The sequence below is a fragment of the Trichechus manatus genome, unplaced genomic scaffold (genome assembly GCF_000243295.1).
Source record: "Trichechus manatus latirostris isolate Lorelei unplaced genomic scaffold, TriManLat1.0 scaffold00157, whole genome shotgun sequence".
NCBI classification, from domain to species: domain Eukaryota; kingdom Metazoa; phylum Chordata; class Mammalia; order Sirenia; family Trichechidae; genus Trichechus; species Trichechus manatus.
Window position 1 is genome coordinate 2,183,608 of NW_004444093.1, and position 27,816 is coordinate 2,211,423.

At 47.5% G+C, this 27,816-nt stretch overlaps 1 protein-coding gene across 1 annotated transcript in view; it reads left to right on the plus strand.

The window, feature by feature from the left end:
- Positions 1 to 27,816, plus strand: part of CABIN1 (calcineurin binding protein 1) — a 206,852-nt gene that overhangs the window by 54,509 nt on the left and 124,527 nt on the right. Inside the window, exons 11-18 of the mRNA XM_023740550.1 lie at positions 1,006 to 1,142; positions 1,709 to 1,926; positions 3,164 to 3,242; positions 4,824 to 5,008; positions 5,970 to 6,122; positions 6,983 to 7,177; positions 11,915 to 12,157; positions 14,013 to 14,169. Of these exons, the coding sequence (XP_023596318.1) occupies positions 1,006 to 1,142; positions 1,709 to 1,926; positions 3,164 to 3,242; positions 4,824 to 5,008; positions 5,970 to 6,122; positions 6,983 to 7,177; positions 11,915 to 12,157; positions 14,013 to 14,169 (1,367 nt within the window). The remainder of the gene's footprint in view (positions 1 to 1,005; positions 1,143 to 1,708; positions 1,927 to 3,163; positions 3,243 to 4,823; positions 5,009 to 5,969; positions 6,123 to 6,982; positions 7,178 to 11,914; positions 12,158 to 14,012; positions 14,170 to 27,816) is intronic.

The following is a 27,816-nucleotide window of genomic DNA, read 5'->3' on the forward strand; positions in this document are numbered from 1 at the left end:
GCCAACCCCAGAGCTTTATGGGCTGAGAAACCTGTGAGCGTGCCGTGGAGGGCTGTACTCAGATGCTCCCGGTGGCCTCACAGCCACCCACCCGCTTCCTTCTTGCTCACTGGGCCCCCTCAGGTCCTGGGACACACCGGATGCTCTTCTTGCCTATGTCCTCTGTGCCTGCTTTGTCAGCCGGCCCCTTACCCTGCTTCCAGGTCAGCATGAGCATCACTCCTCCAAGGGCCTTCTCTGATGCCCTAACGCAGGTGTCTCTATAACTCTGTGGGCGCGCCTGCTCACTGTCTCTCTCCCACTGGAACACAAGTTCCCTGAGGGCAGGTCTGCCATGCTCATGCTGTGTTCTGGCACCAGGCACAGCACTGGGCATGTGGCCAGGGCTCAGTGACCATCTGTCAGTGGAGTGAACATCTGTTGAGCAAGGAGGGCTCCAGAATCCCTGTGTGAGGCAGAGCCCCTGAAGTTCTGGACATCACTGATGGCGCCCTCCCAAGGGGGCAGTGGAGGCAGCAGATGGTGTGCAGAGTGCAGAGCTAGGAGGGTGGGAACAGCATGGTCCTATCTGCTGTGCTGGGTCTGCGGGCTGGCCCCAGTGGAGCTGCCTGCCTTTGGACCCGACAGACTGTGTCCTTGGGCCAGGCCGCCCTGGTCATTGCTTGGAAGAGCCCTGCCAGCTGTCTTCTCCGGACCTGCTCTGGGCTCTCAGCCTGCCCCGGGTCCTGCGGAACAGGCTGGGCACTCCACCCCTTCATACGGGCTCCTGCAGGGCTCCCCTATCTTCTTCTCCTGGGTCCTGGGTGGATCCCACGTGGCTGCCTAATGCACACCAATGATCTCAGGCCTATCCACCAGGCACGCAGCAGTCAGCGGCCCTCCTCATAGACCACTCGCTCACTGCGCCCTTTCTTTCTGTGCAGATTGTTTCTTGAGTAGGAAGCATTCAGGTGCCCATGTCAGAGTGTGTAGTGTGGCTTTCATGACCTGCCATGTTCCCTGCAGGCTGAGGAAGCTGGACCCCGAGGAGGAGGATGGCCCCTTCAACAACTACGAAGTCCAGTCAGAGGCCAAGCCAGACCACTGCCCAAGCGCTGGGCCGCATAGACTGTCCTTAGACTCGGCCACATTCATGGAGTCTGGTAGGAACCCTGCAGGTGGTCATTCACTGCTTGGGCTTCCTCTCTTTTATCTTACAGCCTCATCTTCTCATGTTCTGTCCTGGGAGGATGATCCTGGGGTGTTTTTTAACAAGTGGCTAGGACCTAGGTAGTCTTGGTCCTGAGCTCCGTAGTCAGCCCTTCAGGATCGTGCTTGGCTGTGCTCTCCAAAGGACACTTGTGTAAGGCCAGGTTTGAATGTCCATGACACAGCTATCAAGTGTGTACCATGTGCCAGTGTTTCACATGCCTGAGCTCATTGTGTGTACACAGCAGGACGAGGAGGTTGGCTTCAGTGTCCCCCTTACACAAAGGGTCAGGGAGATTTGCTTATAGCTGTGCTGCTCAGCCAAAAATTGAGCTGGCAGTGTGACTTTAGCAGCACAGTGTGATGCTGTGTCCACTGGAGCTGGGCAGTGGACGGAGGACACAGCTCTCCTCTGCCTCTGCCCTGACACTGCTGTTGCTCTCCTGTTTCACCTTCTAAAGGACTGGGGACCCTGGCAGGGAAGGCCCTCCATTCATAGCACACTGTCTCCCCCAAGCAGAAAAGCAGGACGTGCACGAGTTTCTGCTGGGGAACCTGACTAACGGCGGCATCCTGGAGCTGATGATGCGCTACCTGAAGGCCATGGGCCACAAGTTCCTGCTGCGCTGGCCTCCAGGGCTGACAGATGTTGTGCTTAGCGTCTATCACAGCTGGAGGCGGCACAGCACCAGCTTGCCCAACCCGCTGCTGAGGGACTGCAGCAACAGGCACATCAAGGTCAGCTGGCTTGGGCCAAAGGGCTGAAGGGCCTTCAGAGCTGGCGCTATGCTTCCCTGTGGGCCTGGGCCGAGGGGAGGGTGCCTCAGACTGAGGATGGGAGCAGAGCCATCACGGGCTGTGCCAGGCGAGACTGGGAGTGGCTGAGGCCTACATTCGCAGGGGGGTGGGGTGTGAGGGAGGGAGAGCCATGAGGGGGCTCCTAGGGATGCCCAAGCCCTGGGGCTGGTGATGGTGGGGTCATTCATTGAGGTGAAGGAGAGCCGGGGAGGAGGCAGGAGAGGGGAGACGTTTGTCTGTGTCTGAGGTGCCAGGAGCTGTTACCAGTCTTTTCTAACGGGTGAGAAAGCAGAAGTGCAGAACTAAGTAGGGGTTTAGGAGAATGGTTGGGGCATCGATCAGCAGGGGCAGAGCTGTGCCCACCCACTCGCCTACCCACTGAGCTCGTCTCTCCAGGTTCCTCCTACCTGGTACTTTTGGGGCTCAAGTGAACTCAGGGTGCTCAGCCCCTTCTCCTGTTGGAGACAGAATACCAGGTGCTGAGGAGAAAGCACAGAGTGTGGGTTTTCCGGCTAGAGGTCCAGAAGGTGGAGGAGCTTGGGGTTGCAGGTCCTTGGGGCCAGCACTCCCTCGTGTGCAGCCTCTGCTGGGACACTAACATCTGGCAGCTCTACCCGTGGGCCTCACAACACTACAGGGACTTCCTGGACCTCCTGCAGCCCACTGTGGCTCTGTGTCCTGACAGCTCTGTCCCTGGGCCTCAGGACACTGCAGGACTGCCCGGACCTCCTGCAGCCCAGCCTGGCCCTGACTCCTGGCAGCTCTGCCCCCAGGCCTTGCTTCCTGGGGCACTGTGGAGCGGTGGGAGGAGCCAGACTGTGTCTCCAGACAGGCCAGGTAGTGCACAATTGTCACTGAGCTCAGCTTTCTCATGGACACTGCACTGGGCAGGATTGCTCGCTGAAGTGTAGAGCAGTGTCTGATCTGGTGCCCGTAGGTGACAGGGCTGCCTCCTCCACAGGACTCTGAAGATAGGTCTCCACTCCCATTGCCTCCCTGCCAAGTCTTGCCCCAGCATCAGTCCTCATACCTCTGTTTATATCCTGGTAGACAGTCACAGATGATCGTTTGTGAAGTGGGGAGTAGGTGGAAGGAAGAATTGTATGTGTCTCACAGTGAATTTTAGTCTCAGTCCTTCTGTTGGCTCCCGCCCAACCTCCCCATGCCTGTCCCATAGGACATGATGCTGATGTCTCTCTCCTGCATGGAGCTCCAGCTAGACCAGTGGCTGCTGACCAAAGGCAGAAGCTCTACAGGTAGGACATCTGTGCCCTGTGGCAGGTCATTCTCAGAGCCCCTTAAGCCAGGGTGATGGGGAGGGGGAGGAAGAATCACTGAATTCAAACTCGCAACTTCAGGGCCCTAAGAGGAGGCCTTCAGACTTTCAAGAAGTAGATAGCAGCTGCTGAGCCCTCAAGGGGCACCAGTGCCTACTTTTCCTGTTACACTTGGGGTTGAAGGAAGTGGGGTCTTAGTTTCAGAATGACCACTTGACACATTGTGTGTCCCCAGATGATAAAGATTCTTCTGACTTAATTTACCTGTGTTGCAGTATAAGGAATCACCTAGGTTTCTGAGGGATAAGAATCAGGATCAACACAAAGCTGGTTCCTGTGAGGTAGAGGTCAGACTTATCTCCACCATTTCTAACACCAGCTGTTCCCCCCACGACACTCTCTACTTCTCTGCTGAGTTCAATAATTCATTGCATTGGCCACACAGAACTCATAGACCATACTCACAGTTATGTGGTTTATTAAGGAAGTAACAGGCTACAACACAGGATTCAGATCAGGAAGCACATAAGCAAGGTCTGGAAGGCTCCCCCAGAGCAAAGAACACACCTCTCCCTTCTTCAGTGCAGGACAACTCTCAGCTCCTCTCGGCCATGCCAGCAAGCAGGTTCTTCTCTCGGCCGGCCTTGCTAGCCTCCTCTTGTTCGTACATATCCCCTCTTGGCTGTGCATGCCCCCTCGGCTGTGCAGTCCTCTCCACTGCTAACTTGTCCAGCTCATAGCCAGTATAGCAGCTTGCTCAGCTCTCTTAGCAGCTTTGCTAGCAGCAGCTTTCTGCTGTCACCACTGGCTCTGAAGCAGGGCCCCTTCCAGGCCTGTTGCTGTTTTCATTGTTACAGCTCTTTTAAGAGGTTCCTTGCCTCGTCTTTCTCTGTTTTCCTTTCTCTTTCTCTGCTTTTGTCTTCTCTGTTCTTGCCTCTCTAAAATTCTTTGTGGGGTTGGCTACTTACATAAGCAAACTGCTTGTCAATTTCAAGGCATAGCCCTTCCAGGAGGACCATGAATTGACTAGTCTCAGTGGATTTGCGTAGTAATCTGACCAATCCCTGCAAAGTGCGTGAAATAACACCAATCACAGGACAGATTGCAGCCCAGGGTTAGACAAAAAGTAGTATCAAACCACTGAGTTGTTTACAGTTTACCCAGGAAATGTCAAAAAGTAATGAACTCCCTAGGGTAGAAAACAACTTGGGAGCCCCCCTGCCCCACCCCTAAGTTGCTTCCCGCAATGGCTAGAGCAAAGGGCTTAGGGGAAAAATCTCAAGCTGTTTTTCCAAAAAACCAAGACAAAAGGCCACATAAAGGAATTCGTTTCACCACACCACCACTAGGTGGAATGAAGACGTTCTCTGTCTGATTTGTCCTACTTCTGATGCCTGCCAAGTGGGGGTTGTAGGCCCTGAGGGGTCGGGGCACTGATAGAGACCAAGGGCGGGCATGGCACAGGCCGAGGCAACCTCTGGTGGACAGAAGTGGGCAAGATGGCATTGAACTGGGGACCCTGCACATGAAGCTGACCAGTTCTGGCTTGACCGGTTTCAGTGTCTCCTCGGAATTGCCCTGCTGGTGTGAACGGCAGGTTTGGGCCTGACTTCCCAGGAACCCACTTCCTGGGTGACCTCCTGCAGCTGTCATTTGCCTCGTCCCAGCGGGACCTCTTTGAGGATGGCTGGCTGGAGTTTGTGGTGCGTGTGTACTGGCTGAAGGCTCGGTTCCTGGCTCTTCAGGTTGGTTCTGTGGCCAGCTGCTTGGGAATTGTGTCCTGACATCTGACAGGGAAGGAGGGACCCTGGAGTGTGCTGACGACGTGTGTGTGGGAGAGGGGGAGTGCAGCACCTGCCTGGGCACTGAGCTTGGCGGGAGGAGGTGGGAAGTGGCGGGGAATTTTCAGCATCTGAGAAATCCAAACATGGTACCAGGCAGTCTTAAAAGCACATCAGCACACCCACAGAGTCTGGAAGCGATCTTCATGCCCCTTAAAGACTCCCTGGCTCAAGGTTACCTTGGGGTCTTGACCCTCTGCTTATGTTTTCTGAGAGAGCCTGAGCTAGTGAATGAACAGATGCAGAGATTTCTAGAAGGGAATGTGTGAGTTCTCAGAAAGCTCAGAGCGTGGTTCATGTTGCTGCAGCCCAGTCTGAGGTCGACTGGCTGTTTCCCACCCGTAACACCTATGGTACCTGGTGCCCTTGGGTAGAATGAGTAAGAGATTACCACAGTCCCTTCAGCAGTGGTTCAGTCTGAGGGAAATAGCATTGCTTAATGTGAAGAGTTAGCAGCTCTGGAATTAGTCCAGGCCCAATTTCTAGTCTTGGCTCTGCCTTTATTATTATTAGTTCACAATCTTGAGTAAGTTACCTGGCCCCGCCCAAGTGCCCTCAGTGTCCTCAACTGTAAGATGGAGTTAATGATATCTATCCTCACAGAGTTGTGGTGTGAATCATTCATTCACTTATCTCTCATTCGTTTACTCAACAAATGTTCATTGAGCTCAGCTGTGTGGAGGCCTTTTCTGGAAGCTAGAATAGTGTGCTGAGGACATGCTATTTAGGCCAAGGCATTCTATTCTTGTCAGGTAAAACCCCACCCTCATGTTGCCCAAAGTCCAGGGGGTCGAGAGTGTAAGGCCCTGCCTGGTGCTGTCTGTCCCTTCCTTCACCCAACCTGACTTGGCTCTCCTCTGACCAGGGGGACATGGAGCAGGCCCTGGAGAACTACGACATCTGCACAGAGATGCTTCAGAGCTCAGCTACCCTCCAGCCTGCAGTGGGAGCTGAGCGGGGAGACCTGGTCATCCGGCTACCCAACCTGCACAACGACTCCATTGTCTCCCTGGAGGAGGTACGTGGCAGTGTGTGTGATGGTGCCTCCTGGTCAGAGATTGGTGCTGGGCTGGCCTACGTAGACTGGGTCCAACCTTCCCCTGAGGAACAGAGCAGGCTGTGCTAAGCAGTGCTCCTGGAGGGACTCCTAACAGACAGCCCCAGGTACCCTCCTGGGAAGTGTGTCCAGTGAGTGGGCAGCAGGCAGCAGAGGTGGGGCATTTGCCAGCACAATTTAGAGGTGATACTTCCTCAGCTCTCAGGGCTGAATGTGGCAGCTACTCTAGTAGAAATATAGGCCTGAACAGACCAGTGCTGATCCAGCCACAGGGCTGGGTGAGTGGTGTGCGGTGCTACGCCAGGCTCCATCTGGGGCCATCTTCTCACTGTGCAGCTCATACCCACTATAGCTCCATACTGGTAGTGTATATGTCCGTAGGGGCTGGACAGGCCTTCAGATTCTTCCGCAGAGTGGTCTCAGGGCAAGGCATCCAGGCATCGTATCAAGGAGCTCTGCAGTTCAGCAATGTTTACCAGTCTCTGGCTTGGGCTTACCAAGGTCTCTGACAGGCAGGCGCTCTGGCTCCATGAGTTGGGTCCACTGAACTATGGCCATGAGGCTACACAACTGTTTTGGCAGATGTTTTTCTGGAACCTGTCTGCTTCTAGGGTAGTTTCTGGGTTTTGGTATGTTTCTTAGTTTGGTTTTTTAAGAATAGAATGCCTTGACTTAAATAGAAATACTTTTAAAAACATATGTTGAACGTTAAGGGAGAGCCCAGTTTCTGTCCTCCTTATCTGGCTTTGGTAAGCACAGACATGGCCGATTCAGGGGTGTGTGGGAGTTGGCCATCAGTAGCATTCCTGGGCCTTTCTCAGATTGATAAGAACCTGAAGTCGCTGGAGCGGTGCCAGTCCTTGGAGGAGATTCAGCGACTGTACGAAGCTGGTGACTACAAGGCTGTTGTGCGTCTGCTGCGCCCCACCCTGTGCACCAGTGGCTCTGATCGGGCCAAGCACTTGGAGTTCATGACGTCCATCCCGGAGAGACCAGCTCAGCTGCTGCTGTTACAGGTGCGTGCTGCCCTTCGTCTTCCACTCATTTGTCTCCTTCTTGATGTATTTATTCTCTGGAGGCGTTGAGGCAGCCTTCAAAAACACCAACCTAGGAGAGAAAAATGGGATTAAAAACCACTACCTCAGCACCCAGGAAGATATGGTCAAGACTGGGTTAAAGTTAGACCCTAGGAGTAAAGGTTCTAGTGTTCTGTGTGGCTCAGGGTGAACCCACACATGGCTCTGAGACTCTTTATGGCAAAGAAAGGAGGCTACTCAGAGACATCGTCTATCATCCATCTCTCCACCCGTCTGTCCATCCATCATCCATCTCTCCACCCATCTGTCCATCCATCATCCATCCCTCCACCTGTCTTTGCACCCATCCATCCACCCGTCCATCCACCCACCCACACACACACCCATCCATCCATCCATCCATCCATCTACCCACACACCCATTCATCCATCCATCTATCCAAACACCTGTCCACTCATCCGTCCATCCACCCACCCGTCCATTCATCTGTCCATCCATCTGTCCTGTCTTTTTTTATTGCTTTTAAAATTATCGAGTAGATATAAATATGGATAAAATATCTGTACAGTGTGAAGAATGAAGATAAAATAAATACCCATGTGCAATTGCCTAGTTGAAGAAAAAGAATGTCCTCTTTGAGCGTGGAGCTCTCCGTGCCCTCCTGCCCTCCACCCCCCCAATTCTTTAGGAAGTAAACCCTTACTTAGAGCCCAAGGGGGCTGGCCCTCTGCTGGGCCCGGTGCAAGTTACAAAACCCTACTCTGCCTCATTTCCCCATCTCTAGAATTGGAATGATCACTGTCCTCACCTCAGAGAGCTGATGTGGGGATTTAGGAGTTAATGTGTGTTGGCATCATGCCTGGCACATAGCAAGTATCACATGAGTGCTAGCTATCATCATTGCCACTATCCTCAAGGAAGGTAAAAAGGAGGAGGAGAGAGGGAGGAAAGAGAAAGAAGGGAAGGAGAGAGAAAGGGAAGAGGGAATAGGGAAGGAGGGAGGAAGGAAAGAGGGTAGCAGGGAGTAGGGATTCTTGCTCAGACCAAACTAAGATTAGGGAATGACATGTCTTGAACCTCCATCACCACAGTAGGTTGGGGGTGGCCCTGCATGGCTATATGTAGTGGGACAGCTGTGTGTACCCAGGGAGGGCATTGAGTGAGTTGAGGAGGGGAGAGAACCACCCCTTCTGCTTCTGTAACACGGTCCAAATGGCTCAAATGGCATCTTGCTCCTGCCACCATCTGAACGACTGAGGGAAAGAGGCACTGGGCGTGGTGAATGCTCGTTAGTGGGAGGAGGAGCTGTTGGACAGGCACTGGGGCAGTAAGGCTTTGATCTGTGGTCAGCCTCCAGTTGAGGCTTCAGCTATGCACCCTGGGAACACCTGCTTTTTGTGAAAAGTGACTCCTGGCTTTTGCACAATCTCCTGTGGAGGAGAATGTTTTCTTATTGATCCAGAATACTTTTTAGACATTAAAGAGAGTAATCTTTTTCTCATCATATGTTGCAAATATTTATCCTAGTTTATCGTTTGCTTTTAAATCGAGGCTTTTTTTGTTTGTTTTGTTTTGCTTTTTGGCATGCAGAAGTTCTGAATTTTTATGCTGTTAAATCTTTTGATGTTTTCCCACATTGGTGATTTTGTTCCTGGTCTTTATGCTTAGACAGCCTTCCAAGACTTGAGAAATACTCCTGCCCTCACCCCTCAAGTGAGCGGAGCGCCTGCAAGTGCCCAACACTGGGTGAGAGACGGACCTCTCATCTCAAGGGGAGGCAGGCCAGGAATGCGCAACAGATAGATAAAAAGTGTGCTTGTGTCATGGTTTGAATTATGTCCCCCCAAAAATGTGTATATCAGTTTGGCTGGGCCATGATTCCTGGTACTGTGTGATTTTCCCGTATGTTGTAAATCCTGCCTCTATGATGTTAATGAGGGAAGATGGGTGGCAGTTGTGTAAGGAAGGCAGGACTGGATCTACAAGACTGGATTGTGTCCTGAGGCAATCTCTTGAGATATGAAAGACAAGTGAGCAGTGAGGCAGGGGGACCTCATACCATCAAGAAAGCAGTGCCAGGAGCAGAGCACGTCCTTCGGACTGGGGTCTCTGTGCAGAGAAGCTCCTAGTGCGGGGGAACACTGAAGAGAGGAAGGCTGACAGAGCCTTCCCATGGAGCTGATGCCCTCAGTTTGGACTTTCAGCCTACTTTAACTGTGAGGAAATAAACTTCTCTTCGTTAAAACCATCCACTTCTGGTATTTCTGTTGTAGCAGCACTAGATAACTAAGACAGCTTGCCTTTGCTTTTTTCTAGTAGTGTTCTGTGTTTACATGTACCTCACTCCACCTGGCTTACCTAGAGTGGAGCAGGGTCTCATTTGGGATATTTCCCTCCAGGAATACGTGGGTCTTCCTATTTAGGCTAGCTGCCATTTATATTCTTTAATATATAGCTTTCTTGTTGAGTTGGTTCTTAGACATTAATATTTTTGGTTGCTGGTTTGAGCAGGCTCTTCTTGTTGGCTATTATACTTCCTGATTGTACGTGGCTTATAGGAAAGCTGTTGATTGTTACACTGAACTCTCAGTATTTTTGATCATCTTTCTTTGTGTGTGGGTGTGTGTATGTGTGTGCGCGCGCGCGTGCGTGTGTGCGTGTGTGTGTGTGTAGAAGATCGCATTGCCCACCCTCAATAGTGATTTGGTCTTCTCGTTGGTTGACTGTCACTCTTCAGCTTTTTAGCTCTTCCTGGCCTGAGCACTGGGAATATGTTCTGTTAGAGCATTGCTGGGAAGGCCCTTGTCTCATCGCCTACTTTCACAGCCACCATAGCTGTAGTTCAATGTCAGCAGTCTCTGTCCTGGTAGACTGGAGTCTTCTCTCCCTACCTTGTGTGGCTTTTGATCAGGGATGGTCAGCTCAGGTCTTTGGATTCCAGGTCTGCACTGGGAGGCACCTCTTGAGTTTCGGTGCCCTTCTGGCCTACCTCGGGACTGGTTTGATCTGCGTTTGGATGTTGCAGCAGAGCCCAAAGGTGGGTTCAGGTGTCTCTGCTCCTGCTTCTGTGGGTGTCGAGGCCTTGGCTGCTGGAGACCAGAGCCTGCTGGGCAGCAAGTGACAGGTGCTTCCTACAGCCCAACAAGTGGCCCCTGTGGCCTGAGTTCTCAGGCAGGCTGCTACACCTGCTCTTGGTGTGGTGTTGAAAGCGGCTGAGCTCCACATTGTTTAAGTGGGTTTTATTCCAAGGCCAAAAGGAGCTTTGCACAAAGCACTGGCTGCCACAGACCAAAAAAACCAAACCTGTTGCCATCAGGTCAATTCCAACTCATAACGACCCTATAGGACAGATTAGAACTGCCCCAGAAGGTTTCCGAGGAGCATCTGGTAGATTTGAAACTGCCGACCTTTTTGGTTAGCAGCTAAAGGCATAACCACTATGCCAGGCTTCCACAGAGAAGATTTTAAAATAGAGCTAACGGCTCAGTGTGGTATATAAGAGATCTTAGCATGTGATGGTTGTGGACAACAGCACAGCTGCCATGCTTGTGGCGGGCCTCACATGGTCTAAAGGGTCCGGGAGGCTAGACTTGTGTGGCGTGCCAGGTGTCAGGGTGACTGCAGGCCACAGCCACCATGCCCATGACAGCACCTTGTGTGGGCTTGCACCTGCTGCTTAACCAGTGACAGAGGATCTGCTGTCACTGTAGGCTCAGAGAGGCAAGACCTAGGTCACCTAGCTCATGAGGGGCTAAGTCAGGGTATGAGCTCAGGCCATGTGACTCTGGACCTCTTTCTTCCCCTTGCTCTGTTGTAATGCCCCTCAGGGCCTCGCCCCAGGCAAAGGCAGGGAGGGGAACAGTGCACACATCAGGACCTGATGATGGGGAGGTCCCAAGAAGACCTGACACACTGCTAGGGAACTTGTACCCAGTGGTGGGGAGGTCCTGAGATAGTGGGGAGGTCCCTAGAGGGCCCAACACCCTGCTAGGGAGCTTGTAGGAACACTTGTGGATGGAGACAGTGTTGGCCTGGGGCTTTCTTTCTCTTGCTTCTGGACCCAGCCCAGCCCTTGCTTTCAGTGGCATTGCTCTGTGAACTCATCACCCTCACCCAAGTGGGAATTCCACCCTGGAATCACCTCGGACTCTCTTTCCTCTCGCCCAGCGCGCTGCCTTCCCCAGCCTGTCAGGTTGACTCCAGCACTGCCTGATCAGTTACTTTGGCTCAGGTCCCCTCACTTCTGCTGAGACAGTTCCTCTGGCACTCTTGATTCTGCCCTGCTCAGACACCCTCCAGATCCAGGTGCTGGGGGACACATGACTGGGGGGAATACACCTGCTCCTGGCCTGGGGCCCAGTGTTTGGCGAGAGCTGATGGAGCTGTTAGATTCTCGGTCTTACCATGGCTGCTGGTGGGCTCTGTGGACTCTTCCCGGTGTCCCAGCTTTGTAAATGGGAAACTGAGCTGCAGGGGTCCAGATCTTTCTGAAAGCCCCTGGTTGATGGCCTGCTCTGCTGTGACTGCACACAAGTCACCTGGCTGCCCACAGAGGCCTCCAGGCTGTGTGGAACCTGTATCTGTTCTATAGGGGCCTCCTCACCCTTTCCTTGGGAGTGTCCCTTGTCCCTTACTCCCCCAGCCCTCTGAGGACCCATGTGCTGGGTGTCTTATGGCTTCTCTTACAGCCTACCCTCACTCCTTCTTTTGCTCAGGACTCCCTGCTTCAGCTGCAAGACTGCCGGCAGTGCTTTGAGTGTTCTGAAGTGGCTCTGAACGAAGCGGTCCAGCAGATGGTCAATGCAGGCGAAGCTGCAGCCAAGGAGGAGTGGGTGGCCACAGTCACGCAGCTGCTGCTGGGCATCGAGCAGGCACTCTCTGCAGATGACAGTGGCAACATCCTAAAGGAATCCTCCTCCACCACAGGCCTCATCAGGCTCACCAGCAACCTCATCCAGGTAACCCTCATCTCCTTCCTGTTCTGCCCCACCCCACAGGTGTGTCTCTGACTTGCCCTCTTGCTTCCGTGCCTAATGTGCTCTTTTACATCTCAAATGTGATTGGTTTAAAACACACCCTATACTGATATAGTCTCATTAACATAACAAAGAAAACTGTTCCCAAATGGTATCACATCTGTAGATATGTTGTTGTATGCCCTGGGTTTTCTAGGCTGTAATCTTTATGGAAGTCTTTCTTTTGAGGGTGGAGCCCTCCTGGCACAGTGGTTAGGAGCTTGCTGCTAAACAAAAAGGTTAGACAGTTCGAACCCACTAGTTGCTCCTTGGAAACCCTCTGGGGCAGTTTTACTCCATTCTGTAGGGTCGCTATGAGTCAGAATCAACTCAACAGCAACAGCTTTTTGTTTCTCTTGAGGATCCGCTGGTTGGGTTCAAAGCACCAACCTTTTTTGGTTAGCAGCTGAACACTTAACCTTTGTACCACCAGGGCTACTTTTCACAGGTATAAAACCAAAAACCAAACCCACTGCCACTGAGTCAATTCCGACTCAGAGTGACCCTATTGGACAGAGTAGAACTGCCCCACAGTGTTTTCAAGGAGCGACTGGTGTATTCAAACTGCCAACCTTTTGGTCAGCAGCCAAACGTTTAACCACTGCACCACCAAGGCCCCATTCACAGGTATAGGGTTAAGATTTACAACACATATATTCGGGGGACACAATTTAATCCATAACATGACCACAGGGTGCACGACCCCCAGTCCCAGAGTGGGGAACTGCCCAGAGTGGGGAGGCCCCTGCCCTGCTATGTCATGAGCCAGGGGCAGAGCGGGGCCAGACCCCCGGCTCCCTGCCACAGCCCACATCCCCATGTTGTCTTGGCATATGTAGCTTCCATGTTTATAAAGATGGACTCTTCTTGCTTAGGAGTGGTCACAGCTTCCCACAGCACCCAGGCAGGCTTATGCAGAGAACGAGGGTGGAGTCACCTTGACTCTCCCCAACCCAACTCAGCCCTAGCAAGTCCTACCAAACCCTGCCCTCCCCACCCTTAACAGCTCCAGTTTCTGTTTCTACTTTTCCAACTCCTTCCCTCACCTTCGCCCCGGCTGCAGCTGCCTCTTGCTTGAACTGTGGCCACGCATGCTCTGCAATACTTCCTGCTTTGGTCTGCCTCCCCCCCCCGCTCCCCCGCCATCCAACCGCTATCTGCCACAGAGGCACCTTTCCAAAGCAGAGTATGAATCTGCCCCTCCCCCCCTTAAAGCCCTCCACATTCTTGCCAAATCGTGTATTGCCAACTTTGTAAACAGGTGGGCACACTGACACACCCAGCCTTCCTCTCCCTCATCCTCTGCTTCCTTCCCACTGCACTCCTTGCTGTAGCCTTCCTGAGCATATTCACTGAGATATTCGCTTGCTTAGAAGGCTTCTCTGAAGGGCTCTGCTCTGCCTGCCCCGGCCTCCTCTGAACCCCCGCTGTGGCCAGTTTGCTTTAATCACAGCAGCCATACCAATCCTGAGCTCAGGTCGCTTGCCCATGGCTGTACCTCCCCAAGCCTTGCTCACCTCTCTAATCCTCGTATTTGGCATAGGACCAGCACGTAGCAGGTGCTGAGGAGCCAGGAGTTGTATGTACATGAGGGAGGACATTTGAGTTGCTGCCCTCCTGATGCTGGCCTGCATGGTACTGTCAGTGACACACGAGTGCTGCTGGTTCAGTGTCCCACATCCATGTAGTGGCTGCAAGCGTTCGTGGCCAGGCAGGCAATAGCTCCCTGCTCCTCATCCTGTGAGGATGGGCCAGAGCTGGCCCGCTGTGACCCCCTGTGCCTCTCTTCCTACCACAGGTGATCGACTGCAGCATGGCCATGCAGGAGGAGCCCAAGGAGCCATACGTGTCCTCAGTGCTGCCGTGGATCATCCTGCACCGCATCATCTGGCAGGAGGAGGACACCTTCCGCTCTGTGTGCCACCAGCAGCAGCTCCAGAGCCCGGTGGATGAAGGTGCCGGGATGTAGGGTGGGCCCTGGCCTGGGTGTCCCTGCTGCTCGACTCTGCCCTGGGCGCTGCAGCCTGTCCAGGGCAGTAGGCATGCCTAGGCACAGTCTGCAGGGCCCGTCTCCTCCCGCAGGAGCTCCCTGTGCAAGTGTTGGGGTATGGGCATGTTCTGTGGCTGGTGCACTTGTCACACACAGGGATGACTGCATTGGAGGGTGCACACTAGGAGTTCTTGCACTGCCCCAAGAGTTTCCATGCCTGTCAGTGTCTTTAATTCTCATGATATCTCTGTGAGGTGGGCGGCCTGGCTCCAGAACCCTCTCACCTGACTACTGCACCTAACCCTTCCTGGGTGGAAACTAATAAGGTGGGGCAGTACAGGCCTGCACAGGTTCAAATTCCAGCTTTGTGGCCTTGGGCAGTCACATCACTTCTCAGCCCATTTCCCACATCCATTCATACCTGCTGCAGAGGATAGGATGAAGTAATAAATCCATCAGTTGCCATGGCAAGTTGGGGCTTGGCATGTGATGGGTGCTGAGTGATTAGCAGCTATTATGAGTTGAGAAGCCAGAGAGCCTCGGACCCTGAGTGGAGGGGGCTCTTGAGCTGTCATTGACACAGTGATATAAAATTTGCTTCATTGATGAAATTATGTAATGACAGCTAAATGAAAGAGTAAGTGAAGATGCCTATAATCCTACCAGATGGACCTGGTGTTTTGTTTTCTTACACGCTGCGTCTAAATTTGGCCTATATACATATACTTCATATAAAAAGTAAAGTTGTGATTCTGATACACATACGTATGCATTTATTTTCTTAGCTTAGGTGTTAGGGGGTTTTCCTTGGTAATTTGAAAAATAAGAAAAGTAGAAAAGACGAAAGTCATTCTTATTCCAGCAATCTAGAGAAAATCAGAGTTGACATTGTGACTTGTTTCTGTCATTTGTTATCTCTATAACTGTTTACTTGCTACATGTTAGGCCCCTGTGAGAACACATCTCTGACTTGACAGGCTGGGGCAGTGTGGGCAGGGACACGTGGGGCATGAGAAAGCCACAGGTCAGAAGGAAAGCTGGAGCATGCGGGTGGGGAAGTGTGAAGGACTGCTAAAGGCTTTTAGACTATTTCATAAAGGTGTTTCCATTTGCTTCATAATCTTTGCAATACTGATGAGTGGTTACGTGCACTCCTCAGTCGTCACCCTCCTGGACCCTTGGGATGGCTTCAGTATTTTTCTTACAGGTCATACCATGGTCAGCACCTCATGTATACCTTTTTGCTTCTGAATTGTTTTTTTAGGATAAATTTCTCGTAATGGTAACATCTGTAGAGCTCTTAACAAACAGTACCTCATTCGTTCCCAGAAGTGTTTTAGTGGTGAAAAAAAGTTTAAGGTTTATAACTATAAATGCTTCTTATTTTTCTTTTTAAAATAACATGCAGACACACACACACATACACAAAATAACACAAAAAAACTTCTGGGTTAAGATTCTCCTTTCCCTCAAAATTAATTATACAGATGAAAAATAGTTGGAAAAAAAGAACAGAGAACAACTCAGCAAGCAAACAAGGAAAGGGGAATAATCAAATGCCATAAATTTTGAAACGTGTAGGCCACGGAAAGAAATCAGAGATTCTGGTGAACTGTTTTCGGATGTGGGTTCTGTCCCCTCCACCAGCCCTAGTAGGAGGACTGAGGGAGGATTGTAAGTTGATAAAATCCTAGAAATATTATTAATATCCTCCCATTTGTAGAGAAGTGAACTGATGGTGAAGCCGCTCTGTGTTGCCCTAGACCTCTGCAGAAGTGGGAAGTGTTGCTAGGTCCTGCTATATTCCAGGGAGCAGACTGAGTTGACGGAAGGACCCAGGGACAAAACACATTTCTGGCCAGCTACTGAGGGTCCTGATATAGCGCATTGTTACATATTGAGTTCTCCAGGAGCAGACACTGAGGCAAAGTTTATTGGGATCAGTACTTGGGAAAGGAATGGGGAAGAAGCAAGACTGGGCAGAGGGAGAAGTTGAACTATGAGGCAGGCCTGACAAAGCCTTGGTCAATCTGGCAGGGAGCTCTGGAGAGAGAGTTGCCCTGTCAGCATTGCCCTGCCACATTGGACTGAACTTGCCAAGCCTTTGTACTCCCATCTTACACAGTCACTGACTGTGGGCTCCCACAGGAAGTTCACAAGCTTGGATATGGTGAGTCTCTGCAGCTGCACAGACCCACAGCAGCCACCATCTGGAGGCTGCCTGAAGACTGCACTCCCCTTACTGGGCTGCAGGTCCTACCTTAGAAGGGGATCTCTGTGCCTGTGATAGATATGTAATGGGGTCTCTGGAGAGAGAACAACACCTCAGTCCTCTAGCAAGGGCTGCACACAGCCATGTTATCTCCCTTCTTCCACCTCTACAGGCACAGGCTACAAGGAATTGTATTGAGAGCAGTGCTTACTTTAAAATGGTAGCTTTAAGGGAAAGAAAAATTGGTCTTATATTATGTGGGAGCATACCCCAGAAAATTCACTCACGATGTATTAGAGCATTTAGATAGTCTGGAGAAACTGCCCAAGCTGACCATGAGCAGGATGGAAAGAGTGGCGTGGCAAGTATGCTAACATATTGTAGCTCACCACCACCATCCCCACCTCAGAAAGGGGACAAAAAGGAAAGAAGGAATATAGCATGCAAAAAAAAAAACCAGATGAGCCCAGTCTGGAAGAAAACATACATTAAGGAGCAGCGGCAGAATTCCTGTAAATGGTTTGCAGAAGAAAATGATCTAGTAAAAATTTAAATTCAGTGAAACATCTTTCATAGATAAGCTGATAAACAGAAAGAAATGAAAAGGGAAATTACAGAACTAAGGGAAAACACTGCAAACCTCACCATTATAAACTAATAAAAACCAGCAAGGAGCAGAATGAATATGACTGAAAATGAAGCAAGTGGATACAATTAAGAGATAAAAGCATTGGGGAGAAGATAACAGATTTAGAGGACAAAGATGGTGGAGCATATGGATAAGTGGTGCACCTGATAAAATGACTCCAACAAGTGAAATGGGAGAAGCAGCCAACCCCACATCCAGTATAGGAAAAATTATCTGAATTTTAATGAAAAGTGAATCTTTACACTGAAACTGTATGCCATATGTTGTTGTGTGCTGAGTCAATTCTGACTCATAGTGACCCCATGTGACAGAACTGCCCCATAGTGTTTCCTAGGCTGTACCATATTTTTACGCAAATGACACATGTGTTATATGTTTTTTCACCAACTGTGCCCTTCCCCCACAAGGTATTTTCACAGAGGGAGGGTGCAGTTGGCAAAAAAACATAACACACAAGTTATTTGCAGATTGCCAGGTCTTTTTTTCCTGCAGAGCTGCTGATGGGTTCAAACTACCTACCTTTCGGTTAGCAGCTGAATGCTTAACCATTGTGCCACCAGGGCTCCTTATATACCATATACTGAGAAAAATTGATTAAGACACATCCTGGTTGAGGATCAACTTTAAGGATAAAAGATATAAAATGAAAAAGGAATTTATCTTCTATCATGGGACAAAAAAGTGAGGCTCATGTTAGATTTCTCCACAGCATCACTTAGCGCAGTTGGGATGAGTTTATAAGGCTACAAAGTTCTCGAGGAAAGAAAGTATGACCTAAGATATCCAGACAAGTTGTAATTATAGTGGTAACAGACATTTACAAACAAGTTCCAGCTCCCATGAGCCTATCTTAAAAACGCTGCTAGAGGAGCCGTGGGGGAATTCTGGGAAGATGGTGGCATAAAGAGATCATCGTTCCAACCCTTCCCGACAAATACAACAAGAAATACAACAATAAAAATGGCACTTGTCCTTGAGGGACTCTGAATTGGGGAGCAGAGGACAGCAACAAGGAACTGCAGACTGGCAAGAATCAATCAATCAACAAGTTGCGTATGGTAGGAAAATTGCCTCTCCCACTGTCCTTGCCCCTTCCCCCAGCCACAAGGGCCACCAGCTGCTGTGAACTGGGGAAGTGTCCCCAGCAAAACAGCCTGCTTTCCCAACCACCACACCCCCTGCCTGTGCAAAGAGACTAGACCCAAAGCTTCTGTTCTAAAATCAACAAGGCAGACCTCTCTGGGGATCCATTTGGAGAGAGCCAGCACCTCCCCTACCTGGTAACTGTTGGCTGCCAGGCTGCAGCAAGTTGCTACAGAGCTCCCTCTTCAGTGGAGTCTGCTTCCATAGTTAGCACTCTACCTGCCTGCCTGCACACAAGTGGGCTCCTTGAATGGAGCCTGCACACACAGCCAGCATACTACCAGGAGGGCTCTGATAGCAACAAGGCAGATCTTCCTGAGGGTCTGTTCAGAGTGTGACAGCTCTCCTCCCCCCCACTCCCCTCCCAGTAACTGTAAGCTGCCAGGCTGTTGCAAATTACTATAGGAGGCCCCCTGCAGTAGAGTTCACTCCCACAGCCAGCACTGTGCTGGCCTATATACCCCATAATGCAGGCCTCTGAAATCAACAGGACAGCTCTTCCTGGAGGTCAGTTCAGGTCTGTCTGCCCCCTCCCTCCCCAGTCAGTGCTGAGGAATGCTGACTGAGACTACTGTGTGCTGGGAAGCAGGCGTCTTGAGTGGAGCCCATATCCACTCCTAGCATACTATTGGTGGGGCTCTGAAAGTAACAAGGCAGATCTCCCTGAGGCTATATTTGGAGCATGCCAGCGCCTTTCCCACCCAGCAACTGTTAACTGCTGGAGTGATGTGAACTCCTATAGAAGGTCCTCTGCAGTGCAGTTAGGAGGTAGGTTACTTAAGAGGAGAATGTTCCCCCAACCACCACAGGGCCACTGGGGATCTGAAATCAACAAAACAAATCTCTCAGAGCTCCTTCTGAGGAGTGTCAGCCCCTCCTCCTCCTCATAGGGAGAAAAGTCTGCCTGTGCTTCCCCTGAATGCTCACTCAGATATAAGCGATCCACCACCCCCAGAGCAGGGAAGGAAGCCTCAGACTAAACTGGAGGGCAACACCCAGCCCTGAAGGGGACTCACACAGTGTGAGTTTATTGACTGAAAATGTGGTTGCAGAAACAGGGGAGGAAAGGGAGTAATAACCAGAGAGGACTGTACCCCCTGGTATACAGATTAATTAGTGCATGATGTCATGCCTGGGTGGCAGTGCCTGCTGGTGGACAGACTGACCACAGTTTGTTCTCTGGTGTGTTTGGGAGACATTGAAAGTTGAAAACCAATATCTCCAACTTCTGAATTCTAATTAAGGAAGGGAGAAGGAGCTATCACAGAGAGGGAGAGGAAATGGTAAACAAAGGCTGAAGGCTCTGCCCACCTGTGATGGTTAATGTTATGTGTCAGCTTAACTAGACCGTGATCTTCAGCGGTTTGGCAGACACTATCATTCTTCATTTTGTGATCTGATGTGAGCAGCCAGTCAGTTGGAAGGGGAGTTTCCTTGGGGGTGTGGCCTGCATCCAATATATAAATGGTTCTTGAAAGCTCGCTTTCTCTTGATCCTGCGCTTGTCCTGTCTGACTTCCAGTTCTTAGAATGTGAGAAGCCTTCAGCTTGCCACGTGACCTGCAGATTTTGGATTCACCAGCTCCTGTGACCCCGTGAGTCAACAGCGTGCTGCCTGACCCACGGATTTGGAACTTGCCAGCCCCGTAATTGCATGATCCATTTACTTCAAGTAAATCTCTCTCTATATATTTATATATACACTTCTCTGGTTTTGCTCCTCTAGAGAACCCAGCCTAAAACACTACCTGAGAGTTTTATTTTGCAGAAAATGATGTGGGCAAAAACACCAAATACTGGGGAGAATTGACAAAATTAATTCTATCAAAAATATCAATGCCCCAACAACAACAACAAAAAAAACCACGGGACACACAAAGATAAGAGGAACAGTGGCCCATCCAAATGAATGTGACAGAGGGAGTGAAATCGCATCTGTGGAAGCCTGAATAATGGAAAAAATGGAAGAATGTCATACAACTAGGTTAAACATAATTAAAGAATTTAGGGAAGACATAAATAAAGATATAAAAGAATTAAGGAAAGCAATACATGAACAAAATGAGGGTTTAAAAAGAGATAAAAAAGAAACCAAACAGAAATATGCAACTGAATGAGAAACACGATGGAAGGATTTAACAACAGACTTAGGCAGGAGAAAGAATTGTGAATTAGAGGATAAGATGTCGAAGTTACGGAGGCTTAAGAGCAACAAGATTGGAGTCTCTAGACAGTTGAGCACAGTTTAATGGAATTATGGGACAATATCAAGAGACCTAGTAAATGCATCATGGGAATTCCAGAAGGAGATGAGAGAGAGAAAAGGACAGAAAGAATATTTGAAGAAATAATGACAGAAAATTTCCCAAATATGACAAAAGGCATGAATTTACAAATCCAGGAAGCTCAAAGAACTCCGAGCAGGATAAACCCAAACTAATCTACCCATAGACACGTTATAATCAGGCTCTCAAAAAGTAAAGATAACCGTTCTGACTGGGATCATTATACTTCGTCCTGGATAGAATGGGAAAAAAATAATGGAGCAGAACTCAAATTCTTATTTGAAAAAAAAAAGCCCAGACAAACTGGAACAGTAGAAAAAGAGAACAGAGGACTTCCTGAAACTATCAGCCTGAGACACTCTTTAAACCTAGAACCAAGCCTATCCCCTGAGATCACCTTTTAGTGAAATAGCAGAGAGGCACACAAAATAAAGGATATTACACGTAAGATCCATGCCCTACCTTAAAAACCATCAGTATGAGACCAAAAGGTCACCAATTAAAAGCACCAATAAGAAGATAAAAGGGGCAGGGAAACTAGAGCACTGAAAAGGGAACAGACTGAACATGAATAAAGAGAATGTTGACACATTGTGATAAATGTAACTGATGTCACGAGACAGTTTGTGTGGAAATTGTCAAACAGGAACCTAACTTGCTATATAAACTTTCACCAAAAACTCAATAAAATATTATTAAAAAAAAAAAATGAAGATAGAGAATCCTGAAGGCAGCAAGAGAGAAGCCAAATGTCACCTATAAAGGATCCCCAGTAAGATTAAGTGCTGATTTCTCCTCAAAAACACCGGAGGCCAGAAGACAATGGAATGATATATTTAAAGTGCTGAAAGAAAAAAACTGTCAACCAGGAATACACCGTCTCCTCACTTATCGACATAGTTAGGTTCCAAAGACCAGGTCATTATGCAAAATCAGCGTTGTGTGAAAATGGAGGATGACTGCATCATTACATAACTGTCAAATTCTGTAACTGCCGAATTACATCATTACAAAACTGCTGAGTTACATCATTAGATAACTGCCAAACCACTGAGAATCGTGGCCCAACCAAGCTGACATATAACCTTAACCATCAAAGCCAGTGTTACTCTCGCCTCACACCTCAGTGTTCATTACTACAAGATATATGTCATTAATGTGCAAAATAGACGGATAGTGGATTTTTTCCTATTGTCATAAATGCAAAGTGTCAGCTGATGAGATAGTTGATAAATGAGGAGAAGGTGTATTTGTGTGGAATATTTTTTTCCATCCTTTCACTTTCAACCTGTATGTGTCCTTGGGTCTTTTAAACAACATATAGTTAGATCATGTTTTTTTTTTTATCCATTCAGCCATGCTCTGCCTTTTGATTGGAGCATTCATTCCATTTACATTCACTATAATTACCATTAAGAAGGGACTTACTTCTGCCATTTTGTTATTTGTGTGTGTGTCTTAAGCCTTCTTTGTCTTTTCCTTTAACACTACTTGATTTTGTGTTTTGTTTGTTTATTTTAGTGAGCCGTTTTGGTTCCCTTCTTTCTGTTTGTGTATGTTTTTAAGATATTTTCTCAGTGGTTACTATGAATATTACATTTAACATCTTGCATTTATAACATCCTAGGGTAAAATGATACCAGCTTAACTTCAGTAACATACAAGAAATTCTATACCTATACTGTTCCCCCTGCCCCATTTTGTAGTTGTTATTACATCTTTATTTTTCATGTGCCGTGTAACATATTTTTATCCTTACTATTTATACATTCGCCATTAAAAAGCATGAGTGACAAAACAATTGGAATTAATCAGAGAAAAATACCTTATTACTAGTCCTTATATTGTCCATTCATTAACCTTTACTGTAGATCTTTCTTTTGGGGTATGGCTTTGAAAATTACTTGCTAATGTCTTTCCTCTTCCATCTGCAGGATTCTCATTAGTATTTTTTATAGGGCTGGTCTGATGGATATGAACTCTCTTTGCTTCTGTTTGTCTGGGAGTGTTTTAATTTCACCCTCATTTTTGAAGAACAGTTTCACTGAGTATAGTACACCAACTTCTCATTTAGCAACTATGTCATTATACAACATTTCGCATTTACGACAACAGTAAAAAATCTACCATCTGACTACTTTGTGCATTAACAAGAAGCCGAGGCGAGAGGTGGAGGAGGGGGAGGGCGAGGTTTTTGAGAGAGAGTGAGGCCACAAGGGTCACCAGCAGTTGTTATTACCCAGGTCGGGCAGAGGAGCATGGTGGGGCCCACACTGAGTGCAAGGCAAGTGGGCAACATGCAGGAGGTGAGGGCGGCCAGGCTGTGAAGAGGTGGCAGGAGTCAGGCCAGGGGTTCGGAAATCTTCCAAAGAGGCCCCTCTGCCACCTCCACAACCTTCGCTGGGCCCAGGTGAGTGGGCCCCACTTGTCCACAGACACGGCAGCCGCCCACTGCTGAGGCCTGTCTCCAGGGCCGGAAGAGTGGGAAGGTGGGGAGGCAAGGCATGGTGATCCACACAGAGGTCTAGAGTGTAACCAGGTGTTGGTGGGTCCCTGCTGCTCCAGGAGTGGCTGGCAGCCCCCAACCACCACCACTCCCAAACCCTGTGGGCTCCATGGTGGTGGGGAAGGTGTGTTGGGGAAGGGGGGCTCACCACGCTACACGCATCCCAAGACACCAGGGGCACCTGATGGGTGGTGAGTGACCAGGAGTGGGAGGACACCAGCACCAAAGATGGGGCACAGCCCCTACTCTCACATAATGCCGATTTTGGCGTAACAACCTCGTCTTTGGGACCTAACCATTTCTATAAGTGAGGAGGGGGTGTGTAACCCGGATACCAAAACAAGACAAGGACACAACAAGAAAAAAGAAACTACAGGCCAATATCCCTTATGAATATAGATGTAAAAATATTCAACAAAATACTAGTGAATTGTCAACAAAATACTAGTCCAACAGCACGTTAAAAGAGTCATCACCATGACCAAGAGGGATTTATCCCAGAAATGCAGAGATGGTTTCAACCTTAGAAAATCAATGTAATACACCACATCAATAGAACAAAGGAAAAGAACCACATGATCATCTCTATGGATGTAGAAAAAGCATTTGATAAAATCCAACACCTTTCTTAATGAAAACCCTCAAAAAGGTTTTAATAGAAGGGAAATTCCTCAGTATGATTCAGGACATACATGAAAAGTCAACAGCCAACATTGTTCTTAATGGAAAAAGACTGAGAGCTTTCCCCCTGAAATCAGGAGCAAGATAAGGGTGCCACTCTCACCACTTCTATTCAGTATTGTATTTGAAGTCCTAGCCAGAGCAATAAGACAAGAAAAAGAAATAAAAGGTATCCAGATTGGAAAAGAAAAAGTAAAATTATGTCTATTCATGGATGATATGATCCCTTATATAGAAAATCCCAAATAGTTCACGAGAAAACTTCTAGAGATAATAGAGGCATTTAGCAAAGTTGCAGGGTACAAAGTTAACAAACAAAAATCAGTTGGATTTTTATACACCAACAATGAGAAATATGAAAGTAAAATTAGGAAGTCCATTTCATTTACAGTAGTATCTAAGAGAGTAAAACATCTAGGAGTAAATCTAACCAGGGAAGTGAAGGACTTATACAATCAATTATAAAATACTGCTGAAAAAGATTAAAGAAGACTTAAATAAATGGAAAGATGTTCTGTGTTCATGGATCGGGAGACTTAATATTGTTAAGATATCAGTACTGCCCAAAGTGATCTATGGATTCAATGCAATCCATACCAAAATTCCACCAGCCTTCTTTAGAGAAATGGGAAAAACCAACCCTCAACTTTATATAGTATGGCAAGAGGCCCCAAATAGCTAAAGTGACGTCAAAGGAGAAGAACAAAGTAGGAGGACTCACACTTTCTGATTTCAAAATATACTATACAGCTACAGTAATCAAAACAGCCTGGTCTCGAGAAGGGAGAGGGTTGACATGTCGTGGGGCTGTTAACCAATGTCATAAAACAATATGTGTACTGACTGTTTAATGTAAAACTATTTGTTCTGTAAACCTTCACCTAAAGTACAGTTAAAAAAAAAAAAAAAAAAGCCTGCTCCTGGTATAATAATGGACACATTGAAGTGACAGTCCAGAAATAAACCCACACATCTCTAGCCAACTGATTTTTGACAAGGATGCTGAGTCTACTCAATGGGGAAAGAAGAGTCTCTTCAGTAAATAATGTTGGGAAAATTGGATTTCCACATGCAGTAAAACAAACAAATTGAGAATAGACTAAGGACCTAAATGTGAAAACTAAACCATAAAATTCTTAAAAGAAAATTCAAGGACAAGGTTGTCAGACCTAGCTTTTAACACTGGTTTATCTAATATAATTCAAAAGCATGAACAGCAAGAGACAAAATAAATAAACGAGACCTCATAAAAATTATGAACTGTTGTTCTTCAAAAGATTTACCAAAAAAGTGAAAAGACAAGTTATCTATTGGGAGAGTATCTTCAGAAGCTGTATATCAGATAGGCATCTAATAACCAAAATATATATAAAACTTTGAAAACTTAACAACAAAAAGACAAATAACCCAATCAAAAAATGGCAAAGGACTTCAGTAGACATTTCACCAAAGAGGATATTCAAATGGCCAGTAACACAAGAAAAGATGCTCAACATCATTAGCCATCAGAGAGGTGCAATTAATATGTTTCAAGAAATAAGAGAAAGACTTACTAGAATGACTAAGATTAAAAAAAAAAAAAAAAAAGAAATGGAAAATAACAAATGTTGGTGAAGATGTGGGGAAATTGGTACCCTTATCCATTGCTAGTAGGAATGCAAAATGGTACAGCTAATGTGGAAAACAGTGTGGCAGTTCCTCAAAAAACTAAAAATAGAACTATCCCACGACTAAGCAATTCCACTGCTGGTAATATATCTAAGGGACTTGAAAGCAGTGACATGAACAGACATATGTTAATCGCAGCAGTAGTCACAATTGCCAAAAGGTAGAAACAATCTAAATACCCATGAGCAAGTGAATGGATAAACAAAATGTAATATATACATACATTGGAGTACTCTTCAGCCAGAAAGAGAAATTAAGTGTTGATACATGATAAAATATGGATGAAGCTTGAAGACATTACCAAAACCCAGAAACCAAACCCATTGCCATCAAGTCAGTTCTGACTGATAGCGACCCTATAGGACAGAGGAGAACTGCCCATGGGGTTCCCAAGGCTGTAATCTTTATAGAAGCACGCTGTCACATGTTTCTCCCATGAAGCGGCTGGTGGGTGCACTTAACCCCTGCACCACCAGGGCTCGAAGATGTTATGCTGAGTAAAATAAGTCTGTCACAAGAAGACAAATATTGTATGACCTCACTTACATAACAAGAGAAAGACGAGCAAATATATAGCATCCAAAGTTTATTAGTGGTTACCGGGGCAGGGAGGAGGGGCAAGGGGGGATTTATTGCTTATGGAGCACTGAGTTTCAGTTTACGGAGATTAGAAAAATCATATTGATTAAGGGTAAGGGTTGCACAGCCAGTTAATGTAATTGATGTCAGTATGTTGTACACATGTAAAAAGTTGAATTTGCAAATGTGTGCTAGATAAATTTACAACAACAACAAACACAGAGTAGCTGGTGAGGCTGGTTATGTACAACCAAATACCTGAAAGGATTTAGTTTCTTGGTTTGGAGGTTTAGGGTCATAGTTTCATGGGACATCCCGGTTAATTGCATAATATTGTGTTTAGTGCTTCTATTCTACCTCCTAGCTCATTGCTTAGTGCCTGGGGTCTTAAAAGCTTGCAAACAGTCATCCAAAGTACAATAGTTGGTCTCTGTGTGCCTAGAGCAATAGGAATGAGAATCAGGAGTAGGAGGAAGAAATGGAATGTATGGCTGATTGCCCATGAACAGCTGCCTTCTTTGCTTTGAGACCAGAACTGGATGGTGCCTGGCTACCACTATTGAATATTTTGATCAAACATTCTATTGCAGAATCCTGATCCAAAGGGAGAAAATGCAGAACAGAATTTCAGATTTTCATGGAATCCAGAATTTCTGGAGCCATAGAGGCTGAATGAACCCTCAAATCTATTATCCTAAGATAATTTTTAAACTTTAAACCAAAAATATCCCCCGAAGTGTTCTTTAAACCGAACAATAGTTTAGCTTAATTAGTAAAGAACATTTGCATTGAGCATTGTGCTCTTTTAAGAACTATATGGGATCAAATTGACAGTAGCAGCTCAAAAGATTGGATAGGCAATTTAGGGGGCAGTGAGTTCATGTTAATGGGGGAGAAACAATTCGAGGGTGAGAATGGTTGCACAATTTGAAGACTGTAACAGTGTCACTGAATTGTGCATGTAGAAACTGTTGAATTGATGTATGTTCTTCTGTGTATATTCTCAACAACAACAAAAAATAAAAAGGAAACACTACTAATGGATGAAATTTGATTAACCAAGATGAGTCAAAATGAAGTATCTCAGGAATGGAAAAGCCGTGGGATAGAGGTTGTGATGAACACGAAATCCATACCTAGAGATAGCAACTGAGCTAATTATGGTTGCAGAACAGAATGTGAATATTGTAAACCTTGAACTGCTACAAGTAATATTCGCAACAAAGTTAGGAAGTGAGGAGAGAGAAGGAAGTGTCTTGTTATCTAGTGCTGCTCTAATAGAAATACCACAAATGGGTGGCTGTAACGAACAGAAGTTTAGTTCCTCACAGTTTGTTGTTGTTAGGTGCCGTGGAATCGCTGCAATCATAGCGACCTGTATAGAACAGAATGAAACACCGCCCGATCCTGCACCATCCTCTTGATCGTTGTTATGCTTGAGTCTGTTGTTGCAGCCACTGTGTCAATCCATCTCATTGCGGGTCTTCTTCTTTTTCGCTGACCCTCTCACAGTTAAGGATGCCGTCTCTAGGAGAAGCCTTTCTCTCCCTGTCGGCTCTAGAGGAAGGTCCTTATTTCTTGGCTCCTGGTGATCTTCACGTGGCATGACATCTTCTCCCATCTCTGCTCTCACTTGCTTGTTAAATCTCTTGTATCTCAAAGAGATTGACTTTAGACACGCCCTACACTAAAACTTCCTCATTAACAGAACAAAGAAAACTCATTCCCAGATGGGATTATAAACACAGGTATGGGAGTTAGGATTTACAACACATTTTTAGGGGACACAGTTCATTCCATAACAGCAGTCTTATATAATAGAGAATCATTTGATGTTGTAGGAAACTAATTTAAAAGAATCATAAAAAATCTGGATGGTTCGAACTTCTT